Source organism: Amblyomma maculatum, chromosome 1 (assembly GCF_055883805.1).
Source record: "Amblyomma maculatum isolate TAMU_Amacu chromosome 1, ASM5588380v1, whole genome shotgun sequence".
Classification (NCBI taxonomy): domain Eukaryota; kingdom Metazoa; phylum Arthropoda; class Arachnida; order Ixodida; family Ixodidae; genus Amblyomma; species Amblyomma maculatum.
The window spans coordinates 235,243,530-235,270,912 of NC_139344.1; the positions used below are offsets into that span (position 1 = coordinate 235,243,530).

General features: G+C 46.1%; 1 protein-coding gene across 1 annotated transcript in view; it reads left to right on the top strand.

Moving 5' to 3' along the window:
• The window catches only part of LOC146205927 (uncharacterized), a 44,403-nt gene that overhangs the window by 12,878 nt on the left and 4,142 nt on the right, over positions 1–27,383 (top strand). The window contains exons 9-12 of the mRNA XM_084608241.1: positions 1,461–1,645; positions 10,484–10,607; positions 10,695–10,855; positions 14,374–14,534. Coding sequence (XP_084464367.1) covers positions 1,461–1,645; positions 10,484–10,607; positions 10,695–10,855; positions 14,374–14,534 — 631 coding nt within the window. The remainder of the gene's footprint in view (positions 1–1,460; positions 1,646–10,483; positions 10,608–10,694; positions 10,856–14,373; positions 14,535–27,383) is intronic.

The following is a 27,383-nucleotide window of genomic DNA, read 5'->3' on the forward strand; positions in this document are numbered from 1 at the left end:
CCGTGTGGTGTATTTAGCTCCGTTTGTTGTGTGCTGCGCATTTTATTTTCGTATACTTTAGGTCAGTCCATACACCAACTGTCCTAATGTCTAAGCAAAAGTAAAGGGGACACTTAACCTCCGCCTAGGAGCATAATGCGATAACAGCCTGTGATCCTAATTGCACACATATTCATTAGCATACAGTCGTAGGATACCACATTACCTGAAGGAACACATAACATGCATGTAAACCCTTCCGTCATCCCAAATCGTACAAGCACGCCTCGAGGGGCCTAGAGTCAGAAGAGTGCTTGATTAACATTGTTGAAATATTCTTTAAGTGAAATTCTTTGCATCAGAAGTTTAAATCATTTAAAACTTGCGGCAACCTTTCATTTTCACCACGATAAAGAAAGTCTCAATACCATTCCATGTGTGACGCACGTTTTGTCGGGAGCGTTGTGGGGAGTTTGAAATTCCCGCGTGAAGTAATGTGGCTGTGACGAATCTTCCGATAAGAAATATTTTGTTGCTTATAGCCCAACTACGTGGACGCCGCCTTTTCTGCAAGATTGGATCCTCAGCGTATCGTATTAAAATGAAGTCCAGGACGTTCGTCGATAATACTTAGCCGCATTAATACCCTTTGTTAGGTGGTGCATGCTTTATAGGGAACGTAGCACTGAGGCTGTTTTAAATTTGCTACAAACTTCAAGGGTTCTGAAATCGACTCATTGCTGATCACGACTGTTAAGTTACCGTCCGTTTTTCTTTCATTCTGCTGCACTCTTCTAGTTCCCGTTAAAAAACAGCCCAGTTGTTCTGAAAGTGACAAAAATTACGTTATATCCTGTGGTCGCAAACAACTCAAGGACGCAACGGCACCCTCAAAAGAGAGCCTTCAGCCAATGGCGTCGTGGTTTTAATCCCACATCACCGGTGCGCCTGCCATCCACCTGCGATTCTTCGCTAGGGAATTAACCGTGATGTCATCAGAGGTCGCCGCCTTTGACTGAAGGGCCTCCTTTGACCCGCAATCGGCGCAACGTTCTTGAGTTGTATTCAAATTTAGGGCAGGAGTTCTTACACAAACACAGCGAAACGAGCAACATTGTTCCAATAAGTGTAGCGCGCAACAAATGCTGCTAATAGCTGTCATCTGGAAGTCTTCCAGCGACTTTAAATTATTGGATGAAAGCACTCCAAGGCCGATCCCAAACATCGCCTACTATGATGTGTTCTTTCGTCGTTCAGCAAACAATGCGTGGCACTTTTAAGGCATCCAGAGCAACACCGTTCAACGAGTAACAGCTGTCGAAGGCAACGCTACACAGAGAGACTCTGCGGCAACGCAGTTTCATAGATTTTCCTACTTTTTGTTTCCTTGTGTGTTCTTACTGTTGTTCCTGTTTATCGTCTTGTGCTTGTGTACATCAAGAGCCCAAAGCGTGAACAGAAATGTTGGCCGCGACGCGCAGACTACGAGGTGTACCTGGTGGGAGGACAAGACGAGAGCAACCGGCCGTGCGGTGACGTGATCCAGTTCGACCGTGTCCGTCGCAGCTTCGTGGAATGCGAGCCACTACCGAGAGCCTTGACGGGCGCTGATATTGCCATGCGGTACCCTGAGGAGAACTCCTCTTGGGTGCTAATTCATCGACGAGTGAGTATAACCACAGGGCACCTTCGATGGCGGCACGACGTTTTCCCCACAGCTTCTCCTGCAACGGCCCATCGAAGCAGGCGTCCCGTAATGACCGCAGTCGCGCCTTCGCGCCTAACCCTTCATAAAGGCCCCGTGGAGCGTTTTTATTCCATAAATTTTCTAGATTGCGTTAAGTCATGCCGTGTCTAGAGGTTAATCAGAAAAACAGCCACCCCGCCGGGGTGGCGCAGTGGTTACGGCGCTCGACTACTGTTCCCAAGGACGCGGGATCGAATCCCGGCCTCGGCGGCAGCTTTTCGACGGAGGCGAAAAGCAAGGCGCCCGTGTGCTGTGCGATATCAGTGCACGTTAAAGAACCCCAGGTGGTCGAAATTTCCGGAGTCCTCCACTACGGCGTCTCTCATAGCCTGAGTTGCTTTGGGACGTTAAACCCCACAAAACAAACCAAACCGAAAAACAGCCGGGAGATAACGCTGCAGGCCGGCTCGTAATGGTGATGTGGAAAAAGGAGCGTGTGTGTGTGTGTGTGTGTGTGTGTGTGTGTGTGTGTGTGTGTGTGTGTGTGTGTGTGTGTGTGTGTGTGTGTGTGTGTGTGTTGGGGGGGGGGACTTCAAACGAAATACAGGCCAGAAAAAAAATGGTTTCGAGTGCAAACTGCGATTGCTTGATAGCAGCCGTCGCATGAAAGTAAATTATGTTTTTCCCTGAAATATGTTTTTTTTTTCTTTTTCCGCGCAGTCACACAGCCAGACATGAACCCCAGAACCGCAGAACCGCAGAACCGCAGAGATCATCTGGAGCGAAATTTTTTTGACAGTTCGACAAGAGAAGTGACAATAACGTTTACATCTGTTTGGACAAGCTGGTTAGAGCATAAGAAATTGAACTGGAATCCTCGTGTGAAAAAGAGCGCAGCTTTATTTTGTGGAGCCTCCTTAAAAAAAAATAATAATAATAATAAGATATACCTAAGAAAGCCGGGCCTGAGAACTCCTTCTAAGGGGTCGGTGGTATGCGAACCAACCGCGTAAAGCAGTCGAGGCGGGCGACCAAACCACCAGCCCATCCAGTGGCGTCGCGAGCGGGGTGCGGGGGGTGCGGTCCGCACCGGGTGCAGCGCTCAGGGGGATGCAGCTTGACAGTGAGATGGAGGAAGGGACGGGGGGAGAAATGAATTATTGGGGAAAGATGCGAAAAGGCGCGCATTAGTGCCGCTGACTGCCAAGTATGACCTTCTCGTAGAACGAATAATTCTGTTGTGAGAGGTCGAAAACGCATGCCTTAGTTTAGGCCAGACTCTACACAGTTTTGACGTTGGATTGGGCCTGTGTACGTGCGTGCACCCTAGAAACACCAGCATTAACCCGATACCCATCGCAAACACCTGCGCAGTAGCGTGTCAGACGACACCCATCAGCGGCCGCGCCGCCGCATCGCCTCTGCATAAGTGCAGTTCACTCTCGTTTCCCAAGCGACATGACCGCTGCAGTATCTCTGCAGCAGTCTTTTGTCTTGTTCATTTATCTTCTGAGCCTTTCTCGTTCCTCGGCCCAGTCAGGCATGCCTCGCACTTCCAAAACGCCGAAAGGCACGGGATGCCTGTTGCTCAATGGAATGACAATTGGTCTGAAAACCACGCGCCGACTAGAAAAAAAAATATGATAATAATGAGGACACCTTTAGCAAGGCCAGGCGCTTTAAAAGGGGAATTGAGAGTGAATGTACCCAAGGATGCTCACGCAGTGCATTATGCGGTTCTTACCACTTTTTTTTTTTTCTGAAAAGGCAAAGTCATTGTTAAAATTAGAAAGGGTTGAAAAAATTAGCCTGGAGACGCCCACCGCGTTTCTCGGAAATATGTGCTTTTAATGTAATGTATATCTGAATTACCAGTCGTTGAACACGATCACTGCGTCCTAGAGTTACAAAGAAAAAAAAATAATATTCACTCGCACTCCGTGATTGAGTGCAGATCGAATTTGACTTCAAAGCAAACCTTCAGGAAAGAATAGGCAGAAAAGAAGTTGCGATTCGGTACTTCAAATGCGGGCACGGGAAATGGGAAGGGGGGGGGGGGGGGGGGGGCGCCTCCGCACCGCGGGTGCGGGTGACCCTAGCGATGCTACTGAGCCCATCCGTCGCCTTTTACCCTCTCCCACGCCCTCTCTCCACCTCTCTTTAAAGAAGAGACGGGACTCCTTTTTCCCAACTCCCCCGTAAAAGTGCAGAGTGTATTTCCTTCTCTTTACTCTACCACCTGCAAAATTAAGCAGGTGTGCTGCGGACGTCGACAATGACGCGAAACTGAGAAACAAGCTAAGTCAGAGAAATACGCAGAAAAATTCGAACTTTTAAAGGTGAAATTGGCGCTTCCAGAGGCCCTCCGGTTCAAACAGTGGTTTTGCTTGTTGTAAACAAAATATCGTCGCGGAATTGAAATAAAGATAGGCGGAGTTAGGCGACTATAGGTCGGCGTATAATCGGCCTGGCCACATCAGGATATATCAGCAACAGTAGGGCGCCCACAGAGCTCACAAAAAAAGAATAGGAAAATTAAGCACATTTAACTAGTCACCAACGGCTACAGCCTCAGTTGCACTTTTCAGTCTGCAAGATGCGGTCATCTCGCGACCATGGATTGGCTTTTGCAAACACCCACCAAGCAATGTGCTATTGGTTTTAACGAAGAACCATCTTCCGCAGAAAATTGCTTTGGCCATTATCGTTCGAACTCGTCCACGCACTTTGGATGATATGAATGGACTTATTGAGGATCTGGATGGATACACCGATGGTAACGGCTAGCTTATGCTAGAAATCTGTGAGCAGCTTAACCTAGTTATTGCGAATAGGGGAAGGAAATGTAAAGGCCAAATCACGTGGAAATTCCGGAATAGGCAAACGACCATTTATTACTGCTTGATGTCGCCGGGACTCTGCAATCAGCTCGCGAGGATAACAATTGATGAGCAAGGCGCGTAGAGCCTGGAAAGTGGCCGTAAACGTATTAGCCTGCAGATAGGACACCTGGTCGAAAGTAAAAACCAGGAAGCACGAAGAACAAATGTTAACTTCACCGATAAACAACTAAAGCTAATAACATCAGGCATTGAGGAAACGATAGAGAAACATCTCATGGAGGAGTGGGATATTAACAAGTTAGCACAACTGATCCGTACAAAGCTTCGACAAGTAAGAGAGTCAAATTGTTGGAACGGTAGCAGGATTCCTCGAAGCTGGTGGAATAGTTAAACAGGCAAAGGAGAGAAGACGGGTGGCTTCCAGAGAACATAGAGAAGCAAAGAAAGCACAGCTATCTCAAAAGAAAATAAACAGAAAATGGGAATCCTATCGGCAAAAGAAACTGTAAGCGCAAATACTGGTACAGAGTAAAATAAAACAGCACACTCATCGCTGAATGACCGAAGTACGCGACTCAACTAAAGAGGCAGCAAAGAATTTCTGGACCGTTTTCACGGCGAAGAGGAAAATAGTCTCGAACCGGAGCGCGCAGCGCCGCTCCTCCTCTCTGGTATGTGGGGACGCGGTGATAGCAGCGGGGGCCTCAGGGCATTCTATGGAGAAAGCGCGCGCCTTGCGCAGTCTTTTGCACACAAATTGTCTTGAATAGCCGAAAAGTGTCAGCTAGTTAGCTGATGCGAGCGATGCGGTATCTTTGCAGCCTTTTTATATTTTCTACGCTTTTACATGCCCCATTCCTGTCATTTCTCCTTTTCGCACCTTTCTTTCCTTCTCTTCCCTAATCGTTTCATTTCCGCCGGTAGCAGTTTATCTGCTAAGGGGTTCCGCGGCTAGCAAATCTCTTTTTCTTTACTCTGTTGTTCGAATTAGCGAGAAAATAACAACCAAAAGGAGACGAATAACAGAAGGCAAAATATTAAGAGCGGTGATAAGCGCGGGTATCGTTCTACACTGTTCCAGCCTTTGAATTGCAAGTTCCAACCCAAAGTGTTTCGCCTTAGCAGCCTTTCGTGCAAGTTCCGAACACTGTGTTTGTAGAGAAGGGGCAGGAAAAACTGGATACCAGTGCAACAACGACATCCTTTGGACAACAAGAGGATGATATTCCTTGCGGCAAATACGAGACGCCGCCTGGAAAAGAAACTCTTTCGATGCAGGCACCTGAGGTTTATGAAAGTATGCAAGAACATGCAACACATGGGGAAGGCAACGATGCCTAATAAACTGGCTGTCAAATTTTTATTTAGTGAAAGAGCACTACACACCTTTTTTTTTTTTTTTTTTTTGAAAACACGTATCACGTAAGCTTTTCCTGTCGATAATAAATGGGAATATGGTCATGGGAAAAGCAGCAATTTCTTGAAGTAAAAAAGTCTTGCGACGACAAATGGGCTATATAATTGTTGGTAAAAGCAACTTCCGCTGAGGTCATTATGGGACATAATTTAGGGTCACTATTCCAGAAGTATCAATTGTTCATTCTCTATTTCATCTGGATGTCATCATAACGGGCAGCATCAGACAAACGCAGCTAGCGGCCACTCAAAGAAATTTCAGGATAGCAGCTCCCGCCGTCTACAAAATTCATCGCCAATCCCCGCGCATACCGGCAAACCGATGTTTGAGTCATGTAGGCAATGCTGAAATCCGATTGCCTGGTAGTGTACGCTTGAACGCCGTGGCTTTGTCACCCAACAAAACTAGCCAAGGGCAGAGCAAATTGATCCGAAATAGATAATGAATCCTTATGAATAAAATCCCAGCGGAGGTGTGAGAACTCTCGCAGTAGCCGCTCAAGCAGTTAACAGTATATGAATGATCGGCTGACCCAACAAATGTAGCGTGATTATAGCATTGCTCCTAAACATGACATGAAACGGCAGCATTCGAGTGCTTTCATTGCTTAAATTGTTAAGGTAGCCTGTCTCTAGAAATCATTTAGGGATAAAAAGTAGATCGAAAGCAGCCCTGCCTTGCTTGCTTAACCGCCCTCGCGGCCAGTGGTGCACCACCGTCTCTCTGTGCCACATAAAAGTTACACACTAACTGAAATCGGACTTGTAGCCTTCGGCCGACCCGGTCAGGAGCATAAATTTTGGTCATTTCTGACCTAACTGTTTGGCTGCTGCTGAAAAAGCTTTTTTTTTTTCTTTCAGCCAGGTACTTTCAGAATGCAAAAATTGGCACACAAATGCTTCAAACTGCCGATGTGTGCTACTTGTCGCCTGTTCCGCGGATGGTACCGCGCATACCAGCATGGCGGTTGTTCTTGACTTGGCCACTAGATGGCGCCACATACACAAGCCATTGTGTATGTGGCGCAAAAAACGCAAAAAACTAGCAAAAAACGGCTGGAAGATTGGTGGCTTAAAAGCAGAGAAGTGACATAATGTTAGTAATGTAGGAGCAAAATTTAATAAATAGAATGATGGTTTAGTTAACAATTCTAAATCAATAATTAAGATATATGGAGAAAAATGAGCATGATAGCTACTGCTACCACCCCGTTTCAAAGGGGACGCTCCTATATTCCATCCTTCCATCCATCCATCCATTGGAAGATTGGTGGTTTAAAAGCAGAAAAGTAACAATGTTAGTAGAAACAAACATTCAATACATAGAATGATAGTATGGTTAACCGATCTAAAACAATAATTAAGATATAGGGGGAAAAAACGAACATGATAGCAACTGCTACCACCCCGTTTCAAAGATGGCACTCTTATATTCCATCCATTCCATGCATCCATCCGGCAGCGCCCATGATAAAACCAATAAAATGGTCTCATGGGGATGCACGAAATTCCAATCAAGCTAATTAATCGGCTTAGTCCAAGAATCAAGGGCACGTTGATAAAGGTATTGGAAACAGTCATAAAAAATAAAGAAATCCCGGACAGCTGGCGACTGTGTAGGATGAATTTAATATATAAAGGAAAAGGAGATAGGAAGAACATTAAATCGTTTAGACCGATCACAATAACTTCAGTTACGTACAGGCTGGCAACGCAGGCAGTGAAACTAAAAATGTAGGCTTGAATACAAAACAATAATATTCTGGGCGAACTGCAGAACGGGTTCAGGAGTAGTAGGCGCCTAGATAGTGGCATTTTCGAAATAACCCAATGCATAGAAACAGCCAGGGCGGAAAACAGACCGTTGTATTTAGCCTTTGTGGACATACGCAGTGCAAACGACAGCGTAATTATATGAAACTTCTGTGGAATGTACTCCAATCTGAAGGCACCGCGGTAAATAAGTAATTGAATTACTAAGGGAAATGTACAGAGATAATAAAGTTGAGATTGCATGGGAGGAGTTAAGAAGTACAGTCTTTGCCAAAAGTGTAGAGCCCAAGGGGTCTGGTTCTGAGCCACTTCGTGCGGCTTGTAATGGATCTCCAGTGTTTCCTATTATCTTGATGGTAAGAAGATGTTTTGCCCTACCCTATCCAATGGGAGGGACCTCCACTAATGTTAAATCAGCGCCACTACACGGCTCGGAAGCAGATCCCCCGGGCTCTACACTTTTGACAAAGGCTGTACATCTACTGTCGAGGTATACAAAGGACTAAGACAAGGATGTCCGCTATCACCGCCGTTGTTACTGATTTGCATAAATAATATGGAAAAGTCTGCAAGAAAGCAACCTTGGTTTTAATATCACGTATAAGCCAGGTGGAATTGACGTAAAACAAACACTTCCAGGATTAATGTACGCGGACGACATTGTTCTATTAGCCAATAACCAGGAAGATTTACGAGCATTGGTTAATACATGTGAATGCGAAGGAGATGCAGTGTGATTTACCTTCAGCGCACTTAAGTCGGGTCTGGTGGTATTCAACGATTTCAGTGATAACAAGCTGGCAATACAAGGGAGTGCGATACCATGATTGGCAGAATATAACTACCTCGGGGTATGGATATATGAAGGACAGGTATACATGGAAAAACATGAACAGGCCACCAGGGCGAACGGATGCCGCGATAATGAAGCACATGGCATTATGGGGGTGCAATAGATGTGAAGTACCAGGGCTTACCTTCGGGAACGCGGTTTTGTGCTTAAGGGAAAAAGTCCAGTCGGGGATAGAAATAAATCAAAGAACTGTGGGAAAATTAGCACTTGGAGGCCATGTCAAAACTGCAAACAAAGCAGTACAGGGAGGCATGGGCTGGGCTTCTTTTGATGCACGAGAGGCTCAGCAAAATATTGTCGGAAGTACGCCTCGGGCAAATGGACGACAATAGAAGGGCAGCTAAAGTATTTAAATGCTTATACTGAAAGGGCATTGACTCACAGTAGCGGAAAAGGACCAGAAAGCTAACCAGTAAGTCTGTAGGAAGGCAGGACTGAGAAATAAAGAACATTAAACGACAGTTAAAAAAAAAATACAGAGGCTAAAAACTGGAATAATCCAATGGAAAAGAATCCGACTCTAGACATATACAGAAACTAGAAAAATTGCTGAAGAAGAGAACCTTCCATGACAACTGAAGAGGCAGCAGCTAGACTTCTTTATTAGGTTAGATCCGGATGCCTTAGAACCCGAAGCTACACAAGGAAGTTTAATCAAGAAGATGAAACTTGTGCTATGTGCGGTAGATGCCCAGAAACAATTGAGCATCTTATACTGGAGTGTGGCAGTATCCATCCAGACGTCGATGCGGACACAGTGACTCTAGCCGAGGCCCTGGGGTTTAGAGGAAACAAAGAAAGCGTGAACAAATCGGCGGTAGAGGTAAGCTTAGAGACGTTTGGAAGATTGGTGGATAAATAGCAGAGAGGGGACACATGAAAACTGAATCGAAATTGAACACGGGTATTTAAAGATAACCCGGGACTAAAAGGAAGGTCATTAAAGTTGACACGTTATCAAGGTTTAAAAAAAAAGCATAAAAAAGAAAGGTTCAGCATGGTGGTGACTATCACCCCCTCGTTTCAAAGGGGAAGCTCCATCCACCCATCCACCCACCCATTTTTCTATCCATCCATCCATCCATCCATCCATCCATCCATCCATCCATCCATCCATCCATCCATCCATCCATCCATCCATCCATCCATCCATCCATCCATCCGTCCGTCCGTCCGTCCGTCCGTCCGTCCGTCCGTCCATCCAGCACGTACTCTTCAGCGACTGCCATTGAGGGGTATCGACGCGCGCCCTCGCACAAGCGTTCGCGCTGCAGCTTCCAGTCCTGAAATGCCTCCGAAGCGCCACCGACACCGCTTTAGGCAATTTGCCTGCGAGTGTCAGATGAATGAGGCGACAGAGGAGGAAGGAGCGATGCTTGATTCATTTATTTCGATGCTTGTTTCATTGGTGTTGCCTGTCTGGAGCTGAAGAAAAATCATTCGGGATGAGTTAATCTTAATGTACCGTAACTATTAAAACATGTTTCTCGCTGTCAAAACGGAAACGCTTTGCAATCTATTAACTTCCAGAAGGAAGTTCCAAAACAATTAAACTGATCCATCTAATATTCCAAACTACTTGAGAACTTCGAGGAATGGTTGCTATTGTGGAGTCTCTCGCCGCGTTCTGCATAGGCTGCGGAAAAGGAATGGGCTGCGTGGAATAGTCTCTGGTACGCTCTTGATGTTGTGTTCTGTAATGCTGCCGTCAAATTTTCATCTTATGCGTCTGACTCCAATTATTCCCATTGTACAACGCGAGCAGAAAACCCAGTTTTCTAGGCTTCAAAGTTTTGTTTTTAAACGTCAGCAGCATGTGCAGCATGCATCCATCACGACCATATTCGAATGTCTCTCGCCATGATTGCCTGCAACGAAGCGGCGTTTTTTGTTTTTGTTTTCTACTCTTTTTCCTTTTTACGCGCTTTGCAGCGGAGAAAAGTGACGCCTCAAGTTCGTGAAAAAGCAGCAATCGTTATCCAAAGGGCGTTCCGCAAGTACTGCAGACGGGAGAGCCAGCAGCTGCCCCTCCAAAATGCAAGTAGCATTCAGAACTGTGAGCAGACCAGCCATGTCGCCACGCTACTCGTTGCGGCAGCCTTATGCGCCCCCTCGTAAACACAATCTGATTCCACATGACAAGCGCTGGTGCACATGCTTTCCCCGCTAAACACGAGCAACTGCTCATCGCAGGGGCATCCTCCTCCTGATGACCTTCAAGGCACCAAGATGTCTACTCAGTACTTGAAGCCGGAAGTGCTGCGGCGCGCGCTGCCGATGTCACTGTCCCCAGTGCATATTGAGGTGAGTATTCGCCAGACGCGCACGGCAAAAGCCGATATAAGTTAAATTCGAACAACGCCTGTATTTTCAAAGCCAGTACGTTCGCCGGCAAGGTGTCGCCGGTTTTTCTCTTTTAATTTGTCTTATTCTTCCTTCGCGAATTGTAACACGGGGAACAGGTTTTAGGTGAATTAAAGCGGACACTGTTCTTTTAAACTGCCAGCATGTGTGTGTGTGTGTGTGTGTGTGTGTGTGTGTGTGTGTGTGTGTGTGTGTGTGTGTGTGTGTGTGTGTGTGTGTGTGTGTGTGTGTGTGTGTGTGTGTGTGTGTGTGTGTGTGTGTGTGTGTGTGTGCACAGTATATGCTTTACATGACACTAGGTACACAGCAAAGATGTGCTGTGTACAGCTCTTACAGTACATGCCTGGTCCCCACAACCATGATAGCTGTTTACAGTTTGAAACGTCGATTTTCGACTAACCAAAGTGAGAGTACCTTGAACTGTGCGATGTCAGTGCACGTAAAGGTTCCAGGTGGTGAAATTAGTCTACAGCCCTCCACTAAGGCGTCGTCAACATGCCATGCGTCGCTCAGGGACATTAAACCTCATGTTACAGTTTTTTGTTTTGTTTGTTTAGACTGTTCCCATGGGCGGAATAATAGGTTGAGCAGGGGAAGGGGGGGGGGGGGGGCGCAATTTCTCCGAGTGAAAAAATTTCTGAAAAATAACACGTACAGCTCAATTTTTGAAGAATGAAGTTGCGACTAGACCCACTCAGCCGCCCCCTCATTCCCCTGCTCCAAAATGTGACCTATACATATACAGCTAACTTGAGCCACGGGTTTAAAATAAAACACTTATGGTAGGCCTGGGAAACAATTTCCATAGAGCTGCCAGCCGTCTTGCGTGCCACAGCCAATTTCTGTTTTGCAGTTAATTAGTAATTCAGATAATTTTTAACTACTTAATATTGACTTTCGACATTAGATGTAAACTTATTTTAGTTGGTTTCTTGAACTTCCTTTCTTTTTTCTTCTTCTTCTTCTTGCTGTTGGTGATGGTCCCATCTCCTTGCTTAGGCGAAAGAATCGCAATGGGCAGAGCTAGAGCACGGCCGGTCTCGAGGGAGAGCGCGCGCGCTCAAGAGAAGCGCTCTCTCCCTCGAGACCGGCCGTGGCTAGAGTTCCCCGAAGCGTCTCAACTCCGACCTTTCCACCACTCTCGAGGATGCGCACGAGATTTACGACCGCTTCTAACACATACAAAAAAAAAAAAAAAAAAAAAAAAAAGACACCCTAAACACAGCCAGAGAGCGCTCAACGGGGTCCGCCAGCGGCGTTCGGAGCCTTTCGCGCTAAGCAACAGGCCAAACACAGAACGGCCGAACGGTTTTCAATGCGCGAGACCCCCGCCACTCAAGAGAGACATAAAACAGACAACGCGCACAGGCAGGGGCGGCGCCGCTCCACCCGCGCGCCTCGCGGGCCGGATCTCCAAAACGGCAGGAAACACACAAACACACACAAAAGGAAAACCCGAGTAAACATGCACTATTGACGACCTTACAGATGTGATTTTCAAAGCTGAAGAGCGTCATCAAAAACCCTTATTCCATTTATTTCCGATGAAGAAATACTAACATGTATCTTTTTTCTCATATCCAAAGTAAGCCCGCGAAATACAAAAAAAAAAAAAAAAAGAAATCACTACCCTACTGCATTCGCATGCCACGGTCTCAAACGCGGCTTGAGTGAAAGAAATCAGCTGCGGCCTTGGCTCCACGGCCTCGTTGCAGCGGCAGGCCGATATGTCTGCGATGGTTTCTTCTCCTGCGTCAGTCCTTCGGCGCACGTGACGATGCAAGTTGCAGCGGGCTCGCCGCGCTAGCTGCTACCATTACCAGCATAGCCTAGCACTGGAAGTGGCCTACCACTCAGCAAATTTCCTTCACTCAAACCACGACTGGGAGCACAACAATCGTGGCGCGCGAATGCGCTAGTAGTCGCGCGATAGTTTTTACGTTTCGCGGGCTTACTTTAGATCTTGAAACAGAGATACACATGAGGCTTTTTTTATCACAAATAAACGAAATGAAGGTTTCTGAGCATGCTCTCAAATTCTGCGAATGATATTTATTGTCTAAAGTCAATATTTATAAATTTAGAAACATTATTTTTATTGCGAATTAAATGCAAAACAACGACAATTACGGAAGATTTCTGGCAGCTGTATACGCAAGTCGTTTCCATGACCTACATTAAATGTTTTATTGTTTATCCTTTGACTAAAGACAGCCGGGGCACCACGCAACCAATCTGACTATTGCATTAGAAGCAGAAGCAAGAAGCGTTTCTTGTCTCACAGACTGGCAAATGACGGGCGCAGTAATTCGGTAGCGAGAAAACGCTACTAAATGCGGGAGCCCTAGTCATGCGAAGTAATAAGGAAGTCTTGGAAAATAAATAGCGCGCACGACACGGGACAAGGAAGCGAAACACACCACAAGCGCTTGCGTGTTTCGTTTCCTTGTTCCGTGTCGTGTGCGCTATTTATTTTCCAAGATGTCGTACCAACTCGCTCACTTGTCAGTTTTGCTAATAAGGGAGTAACTACCCATTAACGTCCACCCAAGTGCAGCCACACGGCTACGATGGAAACTGCAGACAGCTTTCACAAAAAATTCTTGGTTGAAGAAAAAAAATGGTGGCATTTAAACGCCGCCTTTCAAGGTATACGACGTGATAATGTTAATAGATTCGTGGCTGCTCGTTCGCCTAGATGCACTTTGCCGGTCGCTTAATCGAAGTCTTAAATTCGCGCCTCTATTATCTCGCACATATTCATTAGCATTAAGTAGTAAATAAGTTACCCACGTGTGTGAAAGACCGCTCGGCATAGATACCTTTATGCAAGCCGTACAGACGTGACTTCGTAGCGTGGGAAAAAGTGGCTTCCTTCTCTCCCAAAAGTATTGCAAGGTTTTATTCCCACCTTACCCTTCCACCTCAAACAGAAGCCCGACTAGCAACGCCTACCATGGCATGTGATTTCGTGGCAGTTCACAACCAGTCAGAGCAGTCAGTACTCGACCATATGCCTCCTATAGCTGCCAATTACCATCTGCCTGAGTCATGCCCACAAATTGAAAAAGTTTCTGCAGAACGGAGACTTCAACGCTGCCGCGTTAAATTTCTTTCTTTTTTTTTTTTTTTCAAACAGAGGAGTCACTCTACCGACCAAGTGAACCAGGACTGCCAGCAGGTCAGCTGGTGTGCTGGTCACCTTCCTGAAAGCTTTCAACAAAGTTTCTCTGGAAGCGATGCAGCTTTCGCTCGAAGCCGCATGCATGCACTTGGGTGGACGTTAATGAATAATCAACCAAACAACAAATTCTACCTACTCCATCTTGAGTATTTCCTATAGTACATTTGCAAAGCTTTCACCTCCTTTTTACATGTAGTGGCTCCGCTTCTATCACTCCCGCGAACTGCAACGCCTTGGCGCAAGCGTCGATTGAGACTGTCACACTGACACGCAGACATGGCCTCCCCCTGCATGCTATGCCGAGACTACGGAGAGCTGCAGCGGTGCCGGCGAATCGGGATCAGCGCACTACGAGATGCAGCACAGCCTTCCTCAGAACATGGATCCAAACTTGGGCATGATCGGGAAGTTGGATGCGTCGTTCCTGCGAACTAAGTAAGTGCCATTCGAGGTTCAACAGCATCGTCTAAAACTAAACGCTGTGCGACGCAAAGTTGCGCTACCACTCTGCGTCAGCATATAGAGTAACATAACCGACAAGAAGGGACAATCCAATAGGCGCCCTGCGGGCCGACTTTTGCCCTCTGCGCACCTAGCAGAGGCGACGAAGGGCACCACCCTAATAATAAAATAATTGGTTCAGAGGAAAGGAAAGCCGCAATATCTGTCACACTTGTTCTGTGTGCACCTGACTGCACTGTAAGGAAAGGGAGGAAGGTGGGAGTGAAAACGGAGGGAAAGGGGTAGCCTAGTGGAGGGCTACGGAGTAATTTCGACCGTCTGGGGATCATTAACGTGCACTGACATCGCACAGCACACGGACTTCGTTTCGCCTCCATCGAAACGCAGCCGCCGGCGGTCGGGATCGAACCCGGGTACTCCGGCACAGTAGTCGGGCGTCTTACCACTGCACCATCGGGGAGCACTACCCTACGGCAAATTCGGATTTCTGTGCTTGCTCCCAAGTCTAGGAGGCCATCTACATAAAACTCCATCTGGCAGAGATAGTCCGCCATGTTGTCGACGCTGGCAACAGACAGCGCAGTTCAGCAATGCTGCAGTGGATTGATCGCGAGTAAATTCGCGTTTTCGACAGCTCACCAAGCAAGCACGCGGTTACTCGTGCGCTGCCCCTACGTGCGTGCAAGATGTAGTCAAATTCTGTCGACACTGTGACCGGAAGATTGGGCGCGCTATGAAGAAAAGGCAAAGCAGTCCGCGGCGTGAACCCGTTCACGATACGCTAATATACGAGTATGAACTTCTGACCGCACGTCGACATTCACATAATTCTACTTCTGAGGACTAATCTGGTACTTGTCCGGATTGAAGGCGATCTCGCGTCTGTTGGTTCGTGCGAGCCATTTGCGTCGCGAAGTGTATTCTTGTAATCCTGAACAACGCGCAGTAAGCCTATCCGATCGCATCTCATCACCTGCGTGCATTTTTCGCAACAGTGCAAACGCGGCTGTACTGCAGTGCGGTGCGGCGTCATCTGCAGGTGACAACATGGCGGATTACCCAGCATGCATCGCCTCATGCAAGTTTGAGACTCGATTTGGCTGCACTTTCTGCACTAGTTCTATAAGGCAAGATCCAGTGGGGTGCCGAAAGCGTGCAGATGGCTTGCAGCGCCTTTAGTTCAACTAGTTCAGATTTAGCTCATACGTGCAGCGGGACACTAGCGCCGCTGGCGCTGCACGTTTTCTGCACTCGCTGCACTTGGACTTGGCAACTGGCCAGTTCAGAGATTCGGTGAACTCACGCTGAACTAGGCCTGCACCTTTGCAAAAGAAATAGCAAGGTGCAGGCGTCACGTACTGCACCGGAAAAACGATTACGAAGGTGCTGCACTCTATCAACTAGTGCAGTTAGTCCAGCCAAATCGGGTAAACATACCTGGGCTACCTGAGCATAGTCCCTCCTTCTCTCCTTCCTTTCTCACGCTGTTGAAGGCGATACATGAAGATCAGGTTTTTTTTTTTTTTTCAATGCATATGCCGTGTAGTAAGCATGTTTCCGAGAGCGTGATCGCAGGCGGGCACCTGTCTCATAAACACACGAAATGAAAAGTGAACAGTCTCCACAAGGGGAAGTTTGGGGCAACGTACTCTCCGCCGGCGCCGTGCATTCTCCACTTCCAGTTTAGCCGACAGGTGGCGGAAGAGTCATGTCGAGATTAAGGCTCCTCCATGTCGAGATTACAGGAACACTAGCCGAGATCTAATCGAGATCTAGCCGCAGGTCTGCTAGGTTCGGTACGCTGTAGTCGGGCGCACAATGTGCTCGATTTTTTTATGTTTGAGCGGGTGGAAATCATCTCTACAGTACATTTTAGCCACTTGCCCTTCTATATTTGCTTCAAAACACTGTGCGCCATAAGTTTTTCCGGACGAGTCCAAAGTTACCGGCAACATCCGGCGTTACGAGCTGCGTGCATCTGCCGACGTTTGGCTGCCTTTTCGCAACCTTGCTCGCTATTTTCCAGCATACTCTGCTTTTCAGAGGCTTAAACTGGCGTCGTTTGAACAGAACAACCCTTCTGCCCTTGTAATATTCATAAAAACGATTCATGCAGCAATCTATATGCGGCGCAACAAACGGCAGTGACTTCCGTGCTCGTGAGCACCCCTTTTCAATGCAAATGCCCCTCGCGCTATCTTTGGCAATGAAATTATGGTCCCTGCCATAAAGAGGTATTTTAGCATACACTAGAAACTAACGGGGCAATATGGCCTTCCTCAGAAGTTTATCAGTTTACTCAGAGGCTTTCCGAAGAGGCTTGAACTGTGAATAATGCAGTTCAGCACAAGCTCCTTGAGTAGCGTACACCTTGTGGGCCCTTTGCTTTAATTTGTTGCAAGGACATCTTGAATGTTGGCGTTTGGAGAGATGGAAGCGACGATAGATGCTTACTAGCTGATATATGGATCTTTCAATTGTCAACTGCTTTTTAGATCGGCCATAGATGCCATAAATATTCTTCATGAATGACACCCTAGCAGCTGCTACCCTAGCTGATGGCTTTCTTTTGATGATTTTTCACCTTTCTCTGTCTGCACACGTGCTTTTCTAGAGCGCAGCTCTTTGGCGTCCGTTCCTGCGTTTCGCGTCGTCGTCGCCGTTGTCCCTCGTAACCAGCTCCGCAGCCAAGGCAGCGCGCACTGCTGCAGCCACCGTTCGCCGCTGCGTGTACCCCCCGCCCCTCCCATCGTGTTCGGATGGATGGATGGAATATAGGAGCGTCCCCTTTGAAACGGGATAGTAACAGTTGCTATCACGCTCATTTTCCTCCCTATATCTCAATTGTTTTAGATTGGTGAACTATACCATCATTCTATTTATTGAATTTTTGTTTCTACATTACTAACATTATGTCACTTTTCTGCTTTTAAGCCACCAATCTTCCAGTCGTTTTTTGCTAGCTTCCACCGCAGATTTGTTCACCCGGCCACTGGTATCTTTAAACCCCAGAGCTTCAGGAAAAGTGACAGCGCCTGCATCGACTTTCGAATGGATACCATTACATTCGAGTATAATATGGTCAATTGTTTCAGTGGAGTTACATGCTGCACATGCGTCATCTTCATTGTTAAATTTCTTTTTTGTAGCTGCGTGTTCTAAGGCACCCTGATCTAGCTTCAAAAAGTAGGGCACTGCCTCTTGAGTTATCAAAGAAAGCTTCCTTCCTTATCTGTCTTTTCCACTTTCGGTACAATTCTACAATGTTTCTTTTCCATCGAATTTATCCAATTTTTACCTTCTGTGTTTTTCACCTGTTGCTTAACGGTTTTTATTTCTTCGTCCTTGTGACCAGCATACTTACTGGTTAGTTTCCTAGTTCGTTTCCTCCATTGTGAGTCAACACTTTTTAGGTATAGGTATTTAAATACTTCAGCTGCCCATATGTTACTGTCCAATTTCCTCAGGCGTTCCTCATATATGTTCTCCCGTTTCTGCGTGCGCTCCTGGCGGCACCGTTCGCCGCTGCGAGTACCCCCCCCCCCCCCCCCCCCTCCTTTCTGCGTGGCGGGTTCTCTGGTTGCCGAAGCGCCGACTCGGCATCAGCGGATCACGGTGCGTCCATCTCCAGCCAAAACCAGAGCCACGTTGACTTGACTCGCTAGCGGCGTCAGCGGCATCAGTCAGTCGCTGTTATCTCTTCGCCGCGTAACGTCCTTACGGGCCCACGCGCTGCCTCCCGCGACTTCCCGGTAACTTAATTGCTCTTCGCTCCTCCTCCAATGCCACCCCTGTGCGGCGGCAATTAGGGCGCCAGATCGGTGGCGGCGGATATCGACATGTGCACCGCCCGAGCCGAAACGCACACCTCAATCTATCGAAAAGCTGAAACAGCTGATGAGCTGCGCTCAAATTTTGCATTAGGAAGCAACAGCAACGTAATCGTTGGCAATTTTGAGATTTTTTTTTTCAACGGCCTGTTTTTTTTTTTAGCGCGGCAGAATGAGCATGTTTGCTGCTTAGAGTACCTGGCATCTGCGTGAAATACAGTTGCTGCGACGTCGTATCCGGAGCACGCATAAAGATTGTGCATGTTGATTAACAGGTCACTAAGACCTTGCACAGTGTTGATGCCCACGCTCAGGAAAGCTTTTGCATCGCGGCCTCTCCCCCTTGCTGTTGCGCTGCCCACAACAACGCATTTCTTGATTTGAGTACCTTGTTTACAGGCTTCAGTGTGAAAAATGTGGCAAATTTACCGCTGATATTTTCCAAGGTGACTCGATTCCAAAATGGCGGTAGCTGTACACTTTCCATATCAGTAAACGATGGCGCGGACGTCTCGGGCATATTGTCGACCACGACATCGGCAGAAATTGAGCTGCGTGAAGCTTCTTCTGAATGAGGTGCTGCTGATATTTCTAGGGACCCTAGCTGCTGTTCGTGGTTAGCGGCACCATTGCTTTCTCGCTTTCGTTTTCGCCTCTTCTCTGCTGGCTTTGATGGGTACGAGGGTAAGTTCAGAAAACTTTTCGGAAGCGCACCGTCGACGGAACCACACTTGCCCCTCGGGATTTCGACAGTTTTTCCGTAGATCACGTGCACGTACATTAAGAATGTCCTAGTCATGAAAGTGCAATGAGCATACCCTGGGACCTACGTGTCGCCCTGTTCCAGGCTAAGCGCAGTTTTTCGCCGCTAAGAGCCGCGAAGAAATGTCGGATAGATCGGCTTGCGTCGCTTCGGTACCCGCTCATACAGCCGGGCACGCAACACATCGGCATGGCTTGGTCGACTTAGATGTACTCACAGCACTGCATCGAATAAGTGAATCGACGTCTTCGGACACAAACACATTAGCTGCGGAATTAACGCCGGTAAAACTCCGAAAACATGGCACCGAACGAAAGAGAGGTAAATAAACCAGGCAAAGAGGTCTACTCGAGCTGACTGCGCAGCGCAGGAGACAGGGACGACTACAGCGGTGCTGGGAGCAGAATCCGAGGCGGTTCCTCGCAAGTTTGTAAATTGGGTTGGGGCTAGTTGGTCCGACACTGTGGGAGAAAAAGAACCGCGACTCCAGACAGGACGAAAGACGAAAAGTGGACAGCTCGCCTTGTCCCCCTTACGTCCTGTTATCCTGTCCTAACCCGTGGTTCTTCCTCCCACCCCCAATTGCATTTTAATTTTGGTCCACGGGCCCAGTTCCCAGTCAAAAATTTCAATGGGTCCAATTGGGAATTTTTCAATTGAAATGAATTGGTCAAAAACCAATTGTTTTCGCCACCCATTGGGCCTGACCATTTGATATGAATTGGTGCTCCCCAATTGGGAATAATTGGTCACCCATGCAGACCAAATGGTTCACCAATTGAACTCAAATGGCATACCCATTGAGCCCAAATGGTTTGAACTCACATAGTTGAAAAAAAAAAGAATGGAGATGCAATTTCAGTGTTTTCTGTCCAGAAGTTATAGGGGAGCCGACTTTTATACAAGTGGAATGAAATTCAATTTTTTTACAGAAATCATGAGACAAGCAAGAATTACACACACGGAACTAACACAGATTCAATGTATATATGCACAGGTTGCGGACTTATATACTCCATTCTTTGAACAGTGCTGCTGGGACCAGTGACACATTTTTGTTATTCAGAATTAACTTATTTAATTATGCCTGCACTTACAGTGAACATGATATAATCAATTAATAAGATTAAGCGGCATATACTTTTTATAAGAACTTAAATTTTTCACTGTTGTCTCTTCATAGAGGTAAGTATATCTGTGCACATCTCAGTCAAGGATATCACTGACTTGACTTTCCCAATTGGGAATGTTTGCTTAGGACCAATTAAAACCAATGGGAAGCCCAGTTGGAAGCCCAATTCGTTTCAAATGGGTGTCCCAATTGGGAGCGAAGGAATCCCAATTGGGATTGAAGTAACACATTGGGTTTCCCATTAGCTCAATGGGTTTATTCAATACCAATTGGGATGCCCCGTTGGTTTCTTCAGATTGCTTTCTTCATTCCCAATTGGGAGTCACGAAACCAACTGGGCGTCCCAATTGGGAGTGAAAAAACCAACTTAGCTTCCCAATTGGGAGTGAAGAATCCTGTTGGGTTGAATGGTACCCATTGGACAAACCATTTGGCATTGGCAGAACCAATTCAATCTGACTGGTCTTCCCAATTGGACCCATTGATTTTTTTTGACTGGGTTATGCGTTAAAATCCCCGTCCTCGAGAAAATCCGGCGTCAGTGTTGCCGGCGTTGAGCTAAAAATTAGGAACATTTCCCTAGATCTGGAAGGCGGTTGCTGGCAGGTGAAACGTGCCCTGGAACCGATTGCTCATAGGGTGATATCACGAAACCATGTGACGTGTACAGGACATCGAGCAGCTCTTTTGAGATGATGATGTCCCACCGCGGTAGTGCAGTGGTTAGGATGCCCGACCACTGTGCCGGAGTACCCGGGTTCGATCCCGACCGCCGGCGGCTGCGTTTCGATGGAGGCGAAACGAAGAGGCCCCCCTGGCATCTTTCTGCTTTCATTCCCATTTTCCTCCCTTTCCTACGGCGCGGTTCAGGTGTCCCCAGAAAAAAAATGTAACAGAGACTGTGCCTTTCCTTTCCTGTGAACAGTTATTATCCTTCGAGATGAAAGGGCGAATGACAAGGGGACCAGTGACCCCTGTATCCCAAGTCAGACACTACTCCTAGGCAACCCAGGAACGTTCTGTTACGAGGTGCTGGCTGCGGACTCAGTGAACATAACGGTCTTTATTTTGACAACTGCGACCCAAAAGAAAAAAAAAAAGGCCCCAGGGCCATGAGGCAGCGGGCTCCTCGAGCAGCCGCACTCTTCCCCTGCCGGAGGAAGATTCCTGTTAACTATTGCCAGCTGCGCTTTGAACATCATGGTCACGTGACCCAGTCGCGTGTCCCGGAAAGCAAGGGCTTCGGGTGGCCAAGCAGGGGTTACCCCCATGTTCCAGTCCAGGGAGAGGGGAAGGCGACTGTCGTTCTTCGTGACCTACTTGAGCGACGAAATAAATGTTCTGCAATCCAAAATTCAGAACATGTCAAAGTCCGAGCAAGACGCGCTTTCTCCTAACGAGAGCACCACACCCTCGACGACGCGGACACCGCGCGGCGCGGAGTGTCGACTGGTGCGCTCGCGGCACAGTACCAGGAGTTCGTGGGCCCATACGCCACCAGCGTCCAGGAACGTAACAGTTTGTATGGCTTACTTAAAGCGGGTTTTTATATCTATGTAGGGCCGTCTTCAACATATACTTACGACTGTTTGCTAATGGATCTGTGCGAGATAACAGTGACACAAGGTAAAGGGCTAGGGACCATATAAGCAAGTAGCAATGAAAGTGCATGTACGCGAACGAGGATTCGCAAGGAGAGCCGCAGACGGGAGCTAGTATCACTGTTGTTTCATGCTCTTAAAGGCGGACCTTTTTTTTCTAAGAGGGAGGTGGGAGAGGTGGCATTCTTATTTCAGGTACAATTTAAATGACAGACCTAATATCACGAACAGCAATATTTTTATTATGGAAACTCTTGCAGCACTCTGCACAGACTATGGACAGGAAATCTTAGGGTGCATTGAATAGTGGTCCCTGGTGCACGCTAAATGATCAATCTTTTTGTATGCTGCCATCGAGCCCAAATATCTTGGAGTCCAATATTATTCCAAGCACCCCCATTTAGGGCCAATTTGTAGCCAAATATGTTTTATGTCGTTGTATGCCTTGGTTATATTCTGTAATCAGTTACTGATGTGAAACTGCATTCCACTCTTTAGGCAATGACAAGCTACCCCTCGTGAAATCGCCATGTATTACACATGCGTTGAACATGTTATTCTATTCCGAAGCAAAATGAACACCACCGCTAGACCATGCAATGTGCAGAGGAAGAGAAAGTGCAAAACCAAGAATGGTGACAGCATGAAGGGACGGCGCTACCTTTAGAAGGATGCTAAGAAAACATGGTAGGTGTTCATTGTTGTTCGGTCATCACATGCAGCACTAAGAAAAGCATGAGGGTGTTTTGACCGTCAAGTACCGCTCCTGACAAGAAAGAAAGTACATGCTGCTGGGTGGCAGAGCTGTAGAATTGTCTTTAACCATTTGACGAAATAAGGAGACAAAATCAGTTAACAAATTGGAAGGTTTATGCACCACTGCTATAGGTACTCAAATAGTGGAGATAGTCCAGCTAGTCAGGATGCATTCAGGGTCAAAAAAGTGCCATAAGGATGAAGGCAAGCAAGAGAGTAAGGTGGCACAATTACGTGCATGCTTGCAGTAAAATATACGGTAGAAGAAGCTGACACGCAAGTCATGCATATACATGGTATCCAAGGAAAACTTATTTACGCAGTGTCATAGGGCAGTATGCTGGCACACATCTCGTTTCCCAGGGAATTGCCATTGGGGGAGGGTGGGGTTGTTTGTAGAAGGAGAGCAGATGCAGTAGTCAGTCACTTTTGCTAATCACCAACATAAAAAAAAATTTACAAGTTAAGGAGGTGCTTTCAGAAAAACAAGGGGTTATGTATTCCACCACTAGGGTTGTGCAGGGAGATCACAGCTCACCAGCCTCATTGCTAAGGTAAGCTTCATTGTTTTTGCATATTAACTCGTCATGATGCCTGAACAGCATGGACATATTTCTAGAAAGTGATAAAAGAGAAGTGTTCAAGGGTTGTGAGAAGTTGGTGAGCGATATCACTGAAACTTACCTACGTTGTCAACAAGGTTGTGAATTGTGTAAGTCGCTTTCTTAGGTAGCAGATTACATCTGTGTGTGTATGTGGGGGGGGGGGGGGGGGGGAGAGGGGGATGCTTAGAAGCCATTTTTCACTGTTTAACCTTAGGTGCATAAAAGCATTTGAGGGGTAGTGGTAGGAAAAAAAAATACAGAAGCGTAAAAAACAAACCTAAACAAAATACATGCAGAAATGAGATATCAATCTAAAACAGACAAACAAATCCAGAATAAAGCATCAGTCGCCATTCCTTTCATCACCTTATTAAGGAGCTCTGACTCAGACATCAAGAAGTCTACTTTCATAGCTGCCATTGGCAAACAAAGCAGGTTGTTGAAAAACATTTTGTATTGGAAACGGGAAGGAAAGCTGCACTTATTATTCAATTATCAAGCACAGAGAATGTCGGCACACATTTGAAATTAAAGTGATGCACAAGGCCTCAAGGTGCGACATTCACCGCATCTCTCAGCAATGCATTCCTCACCCAGCAGACCGGTTACTCAGCTGCTACTACTGAAGAAAACTCATGAAATGCTGCGAGTGTCAACCTGCTCAGGACAAAGAAGGAAAATGATGAAAGTCTAAGTCCACCAGCCAATGTTCCGACAAGAGGACATATCTCCATATGGGGCAGACAAAAAAAAAACAAGTTCTCTTGTTCAAATATTGGCTAGCGGACTGAGGCTTCCCTTCCCTCCCACCTTGTTTTGTACTATTGAGAGTCCCGCCTCCTAAGCCCTCTCTCAATAGTTAAACCAGCCGAGAAGGACTCGAGCAGCTTCCGACCAGAGTTAAGCAGACTGAAGCCAGAGCTGTTCACTACTATAAAAATTAAATGATGAAACGGTGAGGAATGTCGAGTATTTACTGTACAGCACTTACAAAATGGTCCCATAAAAACTATCACATGAACAAACAATGCCATGTAAAAGGCAAGGTGGTGAACCCAAATTTGAAGCAGCAGTTTAGCTCTCATAGGGAAGTGCGGTCAAGTAAGCACACAAGGCCAAGCCTCGCAGCACACTGTAAGGCCGGCGACCCAAGCCCATGTATGGCGCACCCTCTGTTTGTTACAGGGATAGGTAGCACTATCTGCATATTACGTGGGACAGGTGGGTTTGCCCTTCAAATCATCTTCCTCTTCATCACAATTTGATGATCTTTGCTGGACTAGTGTCAGCACTCTGAAATGCCAGAACATAAATCAAAACACGCTTTGCCACCAGCCACAAGCACCACTATTATTAGGGGGTGAACTCAATTTGATTGGTTTCATTTCCTGTCTGCTTTTATCAGTAGCAAGCAAGCTTTTCATGCAGGGGCATTATAGCATGGTGTGACACAAAGGGAAACTGCTTCGCATCAAGAGAACAGATGAGATGAGGCAGCATTCAGCAGAATTTTCTACTCATTGTGAAATTACTGACAGGAAAAGAAACTATCATAAGAGTCACAAATACCTATGAAGACTGGATTTTGCCACTAATTCAAAGGATATTCCCCTACAATATCTTCTTGACCAAACGATGCCGATACTACAGGTGATTTCTGAACTTATGCGACAAATGCCAGCTAGCGCTTGTTGCTTAATTGCTGCTGACAATTTACAATCTAAGGATCAATTTTCCTGGTGCAACCAGGGATACACCTTACTGCAGCATGGATGATGCAATATCAAGAAGTCATAGGCAAAAGGTTTAAGCTATAACACCGTCTTCAAAAGAATACATAAAGCTGGACTGCATGACAACTTTTCGATCTCAGCTGCAGCAGCCAGAATCGAAAAGTTACGCGCAGCATTTGCAACTTCAGCCATTCCTGAGCACTGTTCTCCTTTACTTTTTCTGAGCACAATCAAGTTTCTTGATAAAAAGTCAATGTGAAACAGTAAATTTTTTATTATTATTATTTGCAGATAGTGAAGACCATACATATACATGGTCCAGACAGGAGGGGCATCCATAACAAAAATGTAAATACACATATAACAAGCATATCGCTGCACAAAAAATTTAATACAAATAAAAATATTCATAACAAGCGAAGTACAATTAACAACACAAGAATTGGCGCTCTAATTCTTTAACAAAGTCGCTGGCTGCGAAAGTGTGCAAAGGCAAGGAATTCCAATCACTGATAGTTCTGGGAAAAAAAACTATGTTTAAAAGTGTTTGTTCTTGCAATGATTGAAGCCAAGGAGCGAGGGTGTGTGTGTCTAGTCTTCCTGGTGAAATGTGGCTTTACGCAATCCGGCAAGTTCAACCTTAGCTTACCTGAGGCAGTTATGCAAAAAGGCGAGCCGACTAACTTTTTGACGAGATTCCAGAGATTCTATGTTACGCTGCAGCATCAATAAGGATGGAGAATCGCCTTCTGTATTTACTAAAGATATACCGAACAGCTTTTCTTTAGACTCGCTCGAGCTGCAATATTTCCTTCTTATTGTACGGATCCCATACAATGGCGGCATATTCCAGTTTGGCTCTAATACACACCATACATTCACCATGCACCTACTATCAGGATTGATCAACGATAGCATCCACCAGAGTTGTTTCAAACGTACAACAGTGGTTTTACTTCCTACTAACAGTGAGACACCAGCTCAGCTTGTTTATTTCTTAATATATGTACAAGAGATAAAGCATTCCTATCAAGATTCTGAACTCTCGGAAGAAAATGTAGCTCGAGTTTGATGAACGGGCCACAAGGTTCGCCAAAGCGGAAACAAACCGAGGCATCCAAGCTGTTTTATGTGGCACTGCTGTACTATACATCAAAATATTATAATAGTAAAAGTTCAATGGCAGAAATGATTTCTGCATACAGATTATACTGCTGGTCACCATATTCTGTTACACCATTAACACCACATGACAATATGTATCCCATCCCTCTCTCCAGAAACCCAGGCATGTCGGTCCCAGAATCGCCTCCGGCTGCGGAGCGGCAACTACGGCGAAGCCAACGCCAGAGAAAGGCCCCGGAAAGGCTTATGTATTATTAAATAAAAGGAGATGCTATGAGAAAGAGTGCACGTTTCGGTGTTAGTAGCGCCTGGTGCTATTGCAGTTGGCATGTACCAATCATGGCTGGCTATTGTCGTATTAAACAAATTACCAATGCTCCAGGTAGCACTAAACATTAGAATAATGTTACAAAGGTATTATGTAAGTTGCATAATATTTGTGAGACAAAAAAACATCAATATACAGTTAAATCTCGTTACAAGAGACACTCGGTTATAAGAGACATTTGAAAATGATTTTGTTGGTTTTCCTATGTCTGCCATGTTAACAACATTGCATACAAGAGATATGGTTACAAGAGACACTCGGTTACTAAGGACAACTTTGTCAGGTCCGTGGAGTAAATTCTTCACTATTTAGAAGAGACACAGCCAAGTACTCATGCAATGCAGCTGAAGCGTACCAACTCTTACATGATGCACTTCAGATTCCCTTAGCTAAATTCTGTTCCACATCAGCGTCCTTTTTGTTGTGTATGTCAGGAACTGAGGAGCGCTTCCCCATGATTGTAAAGTCAAAACGGCATCGCATTACTGTTACCTACGAAGCAAATAAAAATGCATGAATGACATCTAGCATTTTTAACTCCTCACTGTTAAAAATTGATCACAAGGTGAAAGCTTAAAATCCTGATGTCTTTCTCTTTGTGAATCATTTGAGGGTAACGAACATGTAAGCATCTGAGGTTGACGAGCATGTAAGCGTGCCTCAAAGGTATTAGAGCAACAGGAAGGCTTGCAAAGTGAATTGCTTTACCTCCAAAATTTTAGAAGGAATACACTCTGCACTCACAAAAATACATACTAGTATGAATAACTTGTTTAAGCTTTCCTGAACAATTTCCTGTTAATGCATGTGAATGCATTTATATACTGATGTGCAGTAAACTGATCAACACAGTGATTTTAGAATTTCTGGTTACAAGAGACCTTGCTTACAAGAGACATGTTTTTCGTGTCCCTTGAGTGTCTCTTGTAACGAGGTTTTCTGTAACAGT